At 50.3% G+C, this 12,441-nt stretch overlaps 1 protein-coding gene across 2 annotated transcripts in view; it reads right to left on the bottom strand.

The window, feature by feature from the left end:
• ERGIC3 (ERGIC and golgi 3) overlaps positions 1 to 12,441 on the bottom strand; it is an 80,301-nt gene that overhangs the window by 50,509 nt on the left and 17,351 nt on the right. For both annotated transcript variants that reach the window (XM_075347575.1, XM_075347576.1), the window contains exon 4: positions 121 to 240. In XM_075347575.1, the coding sequence (XP_075203690.1) occupies positions 121 to 240 (120 nt within the window). The remainder of the gene's footprint in view (positions 1 to 120; positions 241 to 12,441) is intronic.

Genomic DNA, 12,441 nt, shown 5'->3' with positions numbered 1-12,441 from the left:
CTACAACTATTTTCTCAAGAAATTTCTGCAGCAAAAATGGAAGAAAAAAAAAAAAACCCACAGGTAAAAACGTGTGTGAACAAGGACTAAGAAGAGCATTTACACTCCTGCTGCATTTACCATGCTTCTCAGCTTCTGAAGTCACAGGTTTCCCATCGTTATCCAGCCGCTGCTTGAACAGATTGTGCTCCACATCCAGCTGCTGCTCCCCAGCTACATCCATGGCATCTATGCTCAGATCTGACATATAAACCAAAGTCACAAGATCAGGCAAACACAATAACTTGGCACCAAGTATTAAATGTCATTTATAGATCCACGCTTATAATGAGAATCTAATCTTAAATTTAAACTAAAGCTTCTATGATAAATTACTGAACCTGGGACATTGGCATAAAAAAAAAATAAATAAATAAAAATATAACAAACACACACACACACACACACACACACACACACACACTCTAATAATTTATGGTTAGTAAATGTATACTAGTTATATTCTTGCCGGTCTAAAAATATTGGGAAATATACTAATTTACTCATTCTAAACACTGTTGCAATATTAGCAACAAAGGACACGCTAAAGTGTTCAACATTAAAGCACGACTCCAGCGTTTAGGGTTGGGGTTTTTCAGCGCTATAGTGCAACTTTAAATGTAAGCCCCTTGTTATGTACTTGCCTTTTTGCGGCTTTATTGTTTCTTGGTGCCAGTCCGGTCCCGTGGCGCCATCTTTTGCTCGTAACTTTTGACTGACCGGAAATCAGAAGGTACGTCACAAGTTCTCAATACAAGTCTATGAGGGCCAGAGCGAGACCTCCATAAACTTGTATTGTATTGTGACCTCCGGCGCAATCCATGAAACATTGGAGCAGCTGGAGGTCACAAATCACTAGAGTCCGACCAGAGAGGCACTGGACACAGTTGAAAATGGTGGCAGATGAGTATAAAACCAGGTTCAGGGGACTTACACTTAAAGCAACATTTCAGTAGTGAATTAGAAAAAAAATAACCAGCTGGAGTGGTGCTTGTAAGGCCTCGCTCACACTTGCAATTTAATACTGACGAGTGCAATCAAAAAATCTGAAAGTTTTTCCTTATATGGTGGTGTATATTGTACAAGACTTGTCTATGGGTGCGAAGTGGGGGGGGGGGGGACGTCACATGGACCGTCCTTATGCAGTCCGTTTTTTTACATTTACATTACCATTAAATACATAGCACACAGTAATTGGTCCTGTAAATGATTGTAGAATAATAGTTTGGCAAAAAATATGGAACAAACATACTGCATATGCATGGTATAGGCAAGGAGGAAAAAAAAAAAAAGGAGAAAAAAAAAAAAAAAAAAAAAAAAAAAAGACACCACACTTGCATGACATATGGAAGCCAAATGGATGTCATTCGTCCAACTTTACTGGATGAAAATCAATGTGATATATTTTTTTGTTATATACGTCATTGGAAGCGAAGCCTAAAGAAGGTAGAATTTGACAGAAAGAAAATTAATTATAGTTAATTGAATCTTACCAACTGCAAAATGTCACATTAAGGCTATGTGCGCACTAGAAAAGTGATTTTTCTCAAGAAAATTTCTTGAGAAACTTCTGGTAGTTGAAGATTACCGCACCTGCGGTAAAAACCCATGCGTTTTTGCCGTAGGTTGGTCTCTGCGTTTTTTTTATGCTGAACTGCAATAAATAATATAGATAATAGATAGATAATCGATAGACGACAGATAATGGATAGAGGGAAAGAGGGAAAGATGAATAGATGAATAGATAGATAGATGAGAAAGACCTATATAATGTTTCACCCCCTGCATATTCTAATCTGGCACCCTTTAGTGACTTTCATGTGGCACCAAAGGGTGCCTAGCCTTGTATTTAGCTAAAAAAATTAATAAATAATTAAAAAAAAAAAAAAAATGACGTGAGGTCCCCCCATCTTTTGTAGCCAGCTAGGGTAAAGCAGACGGCTGCAGCCTGCAGACCACAGCTGGCAGCTTCACCTTGGCTGGTAATCCAAAACAGAGGGCACCCCAGGCTGTTATTTTACATTAAATAATTTAAAACAAAAAACGTTGGGTTCCCCCCATATTGGATCACCAGCCAAGGTAAAGCGGACAGCTGGGGTCTGATATTCTCAGACTAGGGAGGTCCACTGTTAATGGACACTCCCCAGCCTAAAAATAGCAGGCCGCAGCCGCCCCAGAAGTGGCGCATCAATTAGACGTGCCAATCCTGGCGCGGTGGCAAACGGGGTAATATATGGGGTTGATGCCAGATGTGTAATGTCACCTGGCATCAAGCCCTGGGGTTAGTGATGTCACGCGTCTATCAGATACCTGACATCACCAACCCAGTCAGTAAGAAATAAAAAAAAATAGACAACAAAAAAAGTTTTATTTGAAAAATCACTCCCCACATTCCCTTTTTCACCAATTTATTGACAAGAACTATCAAATCCGGGTCCGGCGTAATCCAATAAGGGGGGCGGGGGTCCCACGTTGATCCATACCATAGTCACTGTCCCAGTAAGTGAAGAACAGAAGGTTCCCCATTGGCTGGGAGAGTAATGCAGTGACCTGAGCTAACATCAATAGGTCAGCCCAGGTCACTGCAGGGGATGACAAGTGCTGCTGTCAGGAGGTTAGATGAGATCATTACCTGCTGTGATGATCTCCTGTAGTCCTGCCATCAGCACTGTCACTGACTTCTATGCCCGCCGCGTTGTCAGCAGTATTGCGAGAGCTACTGACAGTCTCGGGCCGCGGGCATAGACAGCAGTGACAGCGGTGACGTCAGGAGGCAGGAGATAGTCACCGCAGGTAATGATCTCATCTCACCTCCTGACAGCAGCGCTCAGCATCCCCGCGGCTGCACGCACTGCTGTGTGTCAGTGTCTGCCTGCGCTGCAGCGTGACAAGGAGCTGACACTGCGGGCAGACACTGACACTGACACTGCAGGGCGGGCAGCCGCAGGGCCGGAGCAGGACACAGACTGCACGGGCACCTGGAGGTCACACAGAAGTGCTTCTGTGCGGCGTCCAGGGAGTGTGACGTCTGTGTTTACTCTGCTCCGCCTCCTCTTCTGTCATAATGACATCACTTCCTGCAAAACCGCAGGCAGCGATGTACATTACCACAGGTAAATCGCGGCTATACCGCACATCATTTGCTACCTGCGGTATATCCCCGGTATTTCGCAATTACATTACAGTGAATGGAGTGAAATTCCGGGGGTATTCCGCAGGTACCTGCGGGGGAAAAAAAAAAAAAAAAAAAAAAAGACATGCACATTTTCTCAAGAAATTTTCTCAAGAAAATCTTCACAAAGAATTTTCTTGAGAAAAAAAACGCAGTGTGCGCACAGCTATTTTTTTTGCCCATAGGTTTTGCTGGGAAATGTCTGCAGAAAGATCACAAGCATTTCTCAAGAAATTTCCGCAGCAAAACTGCGGGTAAATCCGCAGGTAAAACGGCCTAGTGCGCACATAGCCTAACACCTTCCCTCAGCAGCCAATTTGCATTTGTGCGCATATTACTTCCTTTCCACTTCTTCCAAGAGTCATAACTTTTTTTTTATTATTATTATTCCCATGTATATTGTTTCATGGTTTGCTTTTGTGGGACGAGTTGTACTTTTCAATGACACCATTCAATGTACTGAAAAATGAGGGAAAAAAAAATCCAAGTGTGGTGAAAATGGGGAAAAGAAGGGAATTTTGTTTACTTACCGTAAATTCCTTTTCTTCTAGCTCCTATTGGGAGACCCAGACAATTGGGTGTATAGCTTCTGCCTCCGGAGGCCACACAAAGTATTACACTTTAAAAAGTGTAACCCCTCCCCTCTGCCTATACACCCCCCCGTGCATCACGGGCTCCTCAGTTTTGGTGCAAAAGCAGGAAGGAGGAAAATTATAAATTGGTCTAAGGTAAATTCAATCCGAAGGCTGTTCGGAGAACTGAAAACCATGAACCAAAAGAACAATTCAACATGAACAACATGTGTACACAAAAGAACAAACAGCCCGAAGGGAACAGGGGCGGGTGCTGGGTCTCCCAATAGGAGCTAGAAGAAAAGGAATTTACGGTAAGTAAACAAAATTCCCTTCTTCTTTGTCGCTCCATTGGGAGACCCAGACAATTGGGACGTCCAAAAGCAGTCCCTGGGTGGGTAAAAGAATACCCCGATAAAAAGAGCCGACAACGGCCCTCCTCTTACAGGTGGGCAACCGCCGCCTGAAGGACTCGCCTACCTAGACTGGCATCCGCCGAAGCATAGGTATGCACCTGATAGTGTTTCGTGAAAGTGTGCAGACTAGACCAGGTAGCTGCCTGACACACCTGCTGAGCCGTTGCCCGATGCCGCAATGCTCAGGACACACCCACGGCTCTGGTAGAATGGGCTTTCAGCCCTGAAGGAATCGGAAGCCCAGAATAACGGTAGGCTTCAAAAATCGGTTCCTTGATCCACCGAGCCAAGGTTGACTTGGAAGCCTGCGACCCCTTACGCTGGCCAGCGACAAGGACAAAGAGCGCATCAGAACGGCGCAGTGGCGCCGTGCGAGACATGTAGATCCGGAGTGCTCTCACTAGATCTAACAAATGCAAATCCTTTTCACATTGGTGAATTGGATGAGGGCAAAATGAAGGTAAGGAGATATCCTGATTGAGATGAAAAGGGGACACCACCTTAGGGAGAAAGTCCGGGACCGGACGCAGAACCACCTTATCCTGGTGAAATACCAGGAAGGGGGCTTTGCATGACAGCGCTGCAAGCTCTGACACTCTTCGGAGTGATGTAACTGCCACTAGAAATGCCACCTTCTGCGAAAGACGTGATAGAGAGACATCCCGCAGCGGCTCAAAAGGTGGTTTCTGAAGAGCCCGTAGAACCCTGTTGAGATCCCAGGGTTCCAGCGGCCGCTTGTAAGGTGGGACTATGTGGCAAACTCCCTGCAGGAACGTGCGGACCTGCGGAAGCCTGGCTAGACGCTTTTGAAAAAACACAGAAAGCGCCGATACTTGTCCCTTGAGAGAGCCGAGAGACAAACCCTTGTCCATTCCGGATTGAAGGAAGGAAAGAAACGTGGGTAAGGCAAACGGCTAGGGGGTAACCCCCTTATCAGAGCACCAGGCTAAGAAGATCCTCCAAGCCCTGTGATAGATCTTGGCTGACGTTGGTTTCCTGGCCTGTCTCATAGTGGCAATGACCTCTTGAGATAACCCTGAGGACGCTAGGAGCCAGGACTCAATGGCCACACAGTCAGGTTGAGGGCCGCAGAATTCAGATGGAAAAATGGCCCTTGAGACAGCAAGTCTGGTCGGTCTGGGAGCGCCCACGGTTGACCCACCGTGAGGTGCCACAGGTCCGGGTACCACGACCTCCTCGGCCAGTCTGGAGCGACGAGGATGGCGCGGCGGCAGTCGGACCTGATCTTGCGCAACACTCTGGGCAGCATTGCCAGAGGAGGGAATACATAAGGCAGTCGAAACTGCGACCAATCCTGAACTAAGGCGTCCGCCGCCAGAGCTCTGTGATTCTGAGACCGTGCCATGAATGCCGGGACTTTGTTGTTGTGCCGAGACGCCATGAGATCAACGTCCGGCGTTCCCCAGCGGCAACAGATCTCTTGAAACACGTCCGGGTGAAGAGACCATTCCCCTGCGTCCATGCCCTGGCGACTGAGAAAGTCTGCTTCCCAGTTTTCTACCCCAGGGATGTGAACCGCGGAGATGGTGGAGGCTGTGGCCTCCGCCCACAGCAGAATCCGCCGAACTTCTTGGAAGGCTTGACGACTGCGAGTGCCGCCCTGGTGGTTGATGTACGTGACCGCCGTGGCGTTGTCCGACTGTATGCGGATCTGCCTGCCCTCCAGCCACCGATGGAACGCCTTTAGGGCTAGATACACTGCCCTTATCTCCAGAACATTGATCTGAAGGGAGGACTCTGTCGGAGTCCAGGTTCCCTGAGCCTTGTGGTGGAGAAAAACCGCTCCCCACCCTGACAGACTCGCGTCCGTCGTCACCACAGCCCAGGATGGGGGCAGGAAAGATTTTCCCTTCGACAGAGAAGTGGGAAGAAGCCACCACTGAAGAGAGGTCTTGGCTGCCAGAGAAAGAGAGACGTTCCTGTCTAAGGACGTCGACCTCTTGTCCCATTTGCGGAGAATGTCCTATTGGAGTGGACGCAGATGAAACTGCGCAAAGGGAACTGCCTCCATTGCTGCCACCATCTTCCCCAGGAAGTGCATGAGGCGCCTCAAGGGGTGTGACTGGGCCCGAAGGAGGGATTGCACCCCTGTTTGCAGCGAACGCTGTTTGTCCAGCGGTAGCTTGACTATCGCTGAGAGAGTATGAAACTCCATCCCGAGGTAAGTCAGTGATTGGGTCGGAGTCAATTTTGACTTTGGGAAATTGATAATCCACCCGAACCTCTGGAGAGTCTCCAGAGCAACGGTCAGACTGTGTTGAAATGCCACCCGGGAGGGTGCCTTGACTAGAAGATCGTCTAAGTACGGGATCACCGAGTGGCCATGAGAGTGTAGGACTGCCACAACGGATGCCATGACCTTGGTGAAGACCCGTGGGGCTGTCGCCAGGCCGAAAGGCAGTGCCACAAACTGAAGGTGTTCGTCCCCAATGGCGAAACGCAGGAAGCGTTGATGCTCTGGAGCGATCGGCACATGGAGATAGGCATCCCTGATGTCGATTGATGCTAGGAAGTCTCCTTGGGACATCGAAGCGAAGACAGAGCGGAGGGATTCCATGCGAAACCGCCTGGTTCTCACATGTCTGTTGAGCAATTTGAGGTCCAAAACGGGACGGAATGAACGGTCCTTTTTTGGCACCACGAACAGGTTGGAGTAAAAACCGCGACCACGTTCCTGAAGGGGAACGGGGATCACAACTCCTTCTGTCTTCAAAGTGTCCACCGCCTGAAAAAGTGCAACGGTTCGCTCGGGGGGCGGAGATGTTCTGAAAAAACGAGTCGGAGGACGAGAGCTGAACTCTATCCTGTAACCGTGAGACAGAATGTCCCTCACCCATCGGTCTTGGACATGTGGCCACCAGGCGTCGCAAAAGCGGGAGAGCCTGCCACCGACCGAGGATGCGGTTTGGGGAGGCCGAAAGTCATGAGGAGGCCGCCTTGGAGACGGTGCCTCCGGCGGTCTTTGGAGGACGTGACTTAGACCGCCATGCAGAAGAGTTTCTCTGGCTCTCCTGTGGCCTGTTGGACGAGGAGGATTGGGATCTGGCTGAGGGCCGAAAGGACCGAAACCTCGCTTGAATTTTTCGTTGCTGAGGTCTCTTTGGTTTGGACTGGGGTAAGGACGAGTCCTTTCCCTTGGATTGCTTAATAATTTCATCCAATTGCTCGCCAAACAATCGGTCGCCAGAAAAAGGCAAACCGGTCAAGAACTTCTTGGAAGCAGAGTCTGCCTTCCATTCGCGTAGCCACATGGCCCTGCGGACTGCCACCGAATTGGCGGATGCTACCGCTGTACGGCTAGCCGAGTCCAGGACAGCATTCATGGCGTAGGATGAAAATACCGACGCCTGAGAAGTCAAAGACGCTACTTGCGGAGCAGAGGTACGGGTGACCGCATTAATCTCAGACAGACAAGCTGAGATAGCTTGGAGTGCCCACACTGCTGCAAAGGCTGGGGCAAAGGACGCGCCTATGGCTTCATAGATGGATTTCATTAGGAGCTCTATCTGCCTGTCCGTGGCATCCTTGAGCGATGAACCGTCAGCCACTGCTACTACGGATCTAGCCGCCAGTCTAGAGACTGGAGGATCCACCTTGGGACATTGAGCCCAACCCTTAACTACGTCAGGGGGGAAGGGGTAACGTGTGTCATTAAGGCGTTTAGTAAAGCGCTTGTCCGGGAAAGCCCTGGGCTTCTGGACAGCATCTCTGAAGTTAGAGTGATCGAAGAAAGCACTCCGAGTACGTTTGGGAAACCTAAACTGGTGCTTCTCCTGCTGTGAGGCCGACTCCTCTATAGGAGGAGTTGGGGGAGAAAGATCTAGCACCTGGTTGATGGACGCAATAAGGTCATTTACTATGGCGTCCCCTTCAGGTGTATCAAGATTGAGAGCAACGTCAGGGTCAGAGTCCTGGGCTGCGACCTCCGCCTCATCCTCTAGAGAGTCCTCAAGCTGAGACCCCGAACAGCGTGATGAAGTCGGGGAAGATTCTAAGCGAGCCCGCTTAGCCGGTCTGGGACTGCGGTCCGTGCCGGAGTCCTCCACGTAATAACTAGAGGCCACCCCAGGAGCACGCTTCGTCGCAGACCGAGAGGGGCCTGGGGGTGATCCCGCAGTGCCCGGGGCCTGTGTAAGGGCCGGTCTGGACTGCAAGACTTCTAGTATCTTAGCAGACCATTTGTCCATAGACTGAGCCATGGATTGTGAAAGTGACTCAGAGACTTTCTCAGCTAAAACTGCAAACTCTGTCCCTGCCACCTGTACAGGGGTAGCCGGCGGTTCTACCTGGGCCGAGGGTCCCACCAGTGCCCCAGGCTCCGGCTGAGCGAGTGCCACAGGGCCCGAGCATTGCTCACAGTGAGGGTAGGTGGAACCTGCAGGTAGCATAGCCGCACAAGAGGTACAGGTTGCAAAATAACCCTGTGTCTTGGCACCCTTGTTCCTTGTGAACGACATGCTGTTGTCTCCCAGGAGAATGATCACTGAGGGATATATAGCCACAAGCTAACAGTACAGCCGAACCGAGAAAATGTATACAAATATAATATATATATATATATATATATATATACAGTTCGGCACTCTAGGGGGACCAGCACCGGGTGAACGGTGTGGCTTACCGACCGCTCAAGCGGTGTGTGGCCACCAGATTCCCTGCCTCGGGTCTCCCAGAGCTGCAGCCAGAAGTCCTCCACCGGCAGAATGTGCTTAAAACATGGCTGTCGGCGTTCACAGGGGAGGAGGGAGCCGTGGGCGTAACTACAAAAGTGCGGGAATCTGGTGCCCCAGAGTGATTAGTGAGGGGGGAGGAGGACAGCTAAGTGTGCTCCAGCCCTCACTGTCGGCGTCAGACCGACCGTCCCGCCCTTTCCCCTGACTGGCAGGCCCGGGGGCGGGAGTTTAAGGCACTAGGCTGCAAAAGCCGGGGACTAAAGTTAAAACCGCGGCCGGCAAGCAGGCGCGGTCGGCGCGGTAGTCCCGGTCTCATACCAACACCGCAGTCACTGCAGCGTCTGAGGCCAAAGTGCTCCATGCACCGTCCCCAAGGGGACACAGAGTACCTGTAGATGCAGGGCCCTGTCCCTGATGATACTCAGTCTCCTGTCCGCCAGAATCCCAAAGGGGCTGCGGAGGGAGCCCGGTCCCAGTGCCTGGATGACCGGATAGGATCCCACTTCTCCCAGAGCCCCGAAGGGATGGGGAAGGAAAACGGCATGTGGCTCCAGCCTGTGTACCCGCAATGGCTACCTCAACCTTAACAACACCGCCGACTTAGTGGGGTGAGAAGGGAGCATGCCGGGGGCCCTGTTAGGGGCCCTCTTTTCTTCCATCCGATACAATCAGCAGCTGCTGCTGACTAAAATGGGAGCATGAGTGAATGTGTGCCTCCTTCAACACAAAGCATAAAAACTGAGGAGCCCGTGATGCACGGGGGGGTGTATAGGCAGAGGGGAGGGGTTACACTTTTTAAAGTGTAATACTTTGTGTGGCCTCCGGAGGCAGAAGCTATACACCCAATTGTCTGGGTCTCCCAATGGAGCGACAAAGAAAGTGTAATTCTGCCATGGTTTTTAGGTTTTGCTTTAATGGCGTTCATTCTCTGATTAAAAGTTACTCTGCATCATGTTTCTCCAGGTCACTTACAGCAAAACCAAATTTGTACAGATTTCTTCTTAATTTAAGTAAAAATACAGAAATTGGGAAAAAAAAAAAAAATCCATCACGTTTTATGATATCAGATCACAAAAAAAATCTTAATTACTTACCGGTAATGGGATTTTCAGAAGCCTATGACAGCACCACCTTAGACTGGTATTACAGGCGGTAGTCCCTCCCTAAGGTGATTGGTCTCTAGAATCTCTCAGGTGGTGCTGTCATGGGCGAAAGGGAAAAAGAAAAAATATCCGCTGGAAGATGCCAGTGTAATGGAATTTTAATGAATCATTAAAGAAGGGAATTTTGTTTACTTACCGTAAATTCCTTTTCTTCTAGCTCTAATTGGGAGACCCAGACAATTGGGTTGTATAGGCTATGCCTCCGGAGGCCGCACAAAGTACTACACTTAAAAGTGTTAAGCCCCTCCCCTTCTGCCTATACACCCCCCGTGCTCCCACGGGCTCCTCAGTTTTGGTGCAAAAGCAAGAAGGAGGAAAAAGAATTATAAACTGGTTTAAAGTAACTTCAATCCGAAGGAATATCGGAGAACTGAAACCATTCAACATGAACAACATGTGTACACAAAAAAACAGGGGCGGGTGCTGGGTCTCCCAATTAGAGCTAGAAGAAAAGGAATTTACGGTAAGTAAACAAAATTCCCTTCTTCTTTGTCGCTCTATTGGGAGACCCAGACAATTGGGACGTCCAAAAGCAGTCCCTGGGTGGGTAAAATAATACCTCGTAAGAGAGCCGTAAAACGGCCTCTTCCTACAGGTGGGCAACCGCCGCCTGAAGGACTCGTCTACCTAGGCTGGCATCCGCCGAAGCATAGGTATGCACTTGATAGTGCTTCGTGAAAGTGTGCAGACTCGACCAGGTAGCCGCCTGACACACCTGCTGGGCCGTAGCCTGGTGCCTCAAAGCCCAGGACGCGCCCACGGCTCTGGTAGAATGGGCCTTCAGCCCTGAGGGAACCGGAAGCCCAGCCGAACGGTAAGCTTCGATAATTGGCTCCTTGATCCACCGAGCCAGGGTTGATTTGGAAGCCTGTGACCCTTTACGCTGGCCAGCGACAAGGACAAAGAGTGCATCCGAGCGGCGCAGGGGCGCCGTACGAGAAATGTAGATTCTGAGTGCTCTCACCAGATCTAACAAGTGCAAATCCTTTTCACATTGGTGAACTGGATGAGGACAAAAAGAAGGTAAGGAGATATCCTGATTGAGATGAAAGGGGGATACCACCTTAGGGAGAAATTCCGGAACCGGACGTAGAACCACCTTGTCCTGGTGAAACACCAGGAAAGGGGTTTTGCATGAAAGCGCTGCTAGCTCAGACACTCTCCGAAGTGAAGTGACTGCTACTAGAAAAACCACTTTCTGCGAAAGGCGTGAGAGAGGAATATCCCTCATTGGCTCGAATGGTGGTTTCTGAAGAACCATCAGCACTCTGTTCAGATCCCAGGGTTCTAACGGCCGCTTGTAAGGAGGGACGATGTGACAAACCCCCTGCAGGAACGTGCGTACCTGTGGAAGTCTGGCTAGGCGCTTCTGGAAAAACACAGAGAGCGCTGAGACTTGTCCCTTAAGAGAGCCGAGCGACAAACCCTTTTCCAGTCCAGATTGAAGGAAGGACAGAAAAGCGGGCAAGGCAAAAGGCCAGGGAGAAATACCCTGAGCAGAACACCACGACAGGAAAATTTTCCACGTCCTGTGGTAGATTTTAGCGGACGTTGGTTTCCTAGCTTGTCTCATAGTGGCAATGACGTCTTGAGATAACCCTGAAGACGCTAGGATCCAGGACTCAATGGCCACACAGTCAGGTTGAGGGCCGCAGAATTCAGATGGAAAAACGGCCCTTGAGATAGCAAGTCTGGTCGGTCTGGTAGTGCCCACGGTTTGCCGACCGTGAGATGCCACAGATCCGGGTACCACGACCGCCTCGGCCAGTCTGGAGCGACGAGGATGATGCGGCGGCATTCGGCCCTGATCTTGCGTAACACTGGGCAACAGTGCCAGCGGAGGAAACGCATAAGGGAGCTGAACTGCGACCAATCCTGAACTAAGGCGTCTGCCGCCAGAGCTCTGGGATCTTGAGACCGTGCCATGAACATTGGTACCTTGTTGTTGTGCCGGGACGCCATGAGGTCGACGTCCGGCACCCCCCAGCGGCAACAGATCTCCTGAAACACGTCCGGGTGAAGGGACCATTCCCCTGCGTCCATGCCCTGGCGACTGAGATAATCTGCTTCCCAGTTTTCCACGCCTGGGATGTGAACTGCGGATATGGTGGAGGCCGTGGCTTCCACCCACATCAAAATCCGCCGGACTTCCTGGAAGGCTTGCCGGCTGCGTGTGCCGCCTTGGTGGTTGATGTATGCCACCGCTGTGGAGTTGTCCGACTGAATTCGGATCTGCTTGCCCTTCAACCACTGCTGGAACGCTTTCAGGGCAAGATACACTGCCCGTATTTCCAGAACATTGATCTGAAGCGAGGACTCTTGCTGGGTCCACGTACCCTGAGCCCTGTGGTGGAGAAAAACCGCTCCCCACCCTGACAGACTCGC

This window comes from Anomaloglossus baeobatrachus, chromosome 5, assembly GCF_048569485.1.
Source record: "Anomaloglossus baeobatrachus isolate aAnoBae1 chromosome 5, aAnoBae1.hap1, whole genome shotgun sequence".
In the NCBI taxonomy this organism is placed as follows: domain Eukaryota; kingdom Metazoa; phylum Chordata; class Amphibia; order Anura; family Aromobatidae; genus Anomaloglossus; species Anomaloglossus baeobatrachus.
The sequence above is the reverse complement of the archived record's forward strand: the minus strand, read 5'-3'. Positions and strand labels throughout refer to the sequence as shown.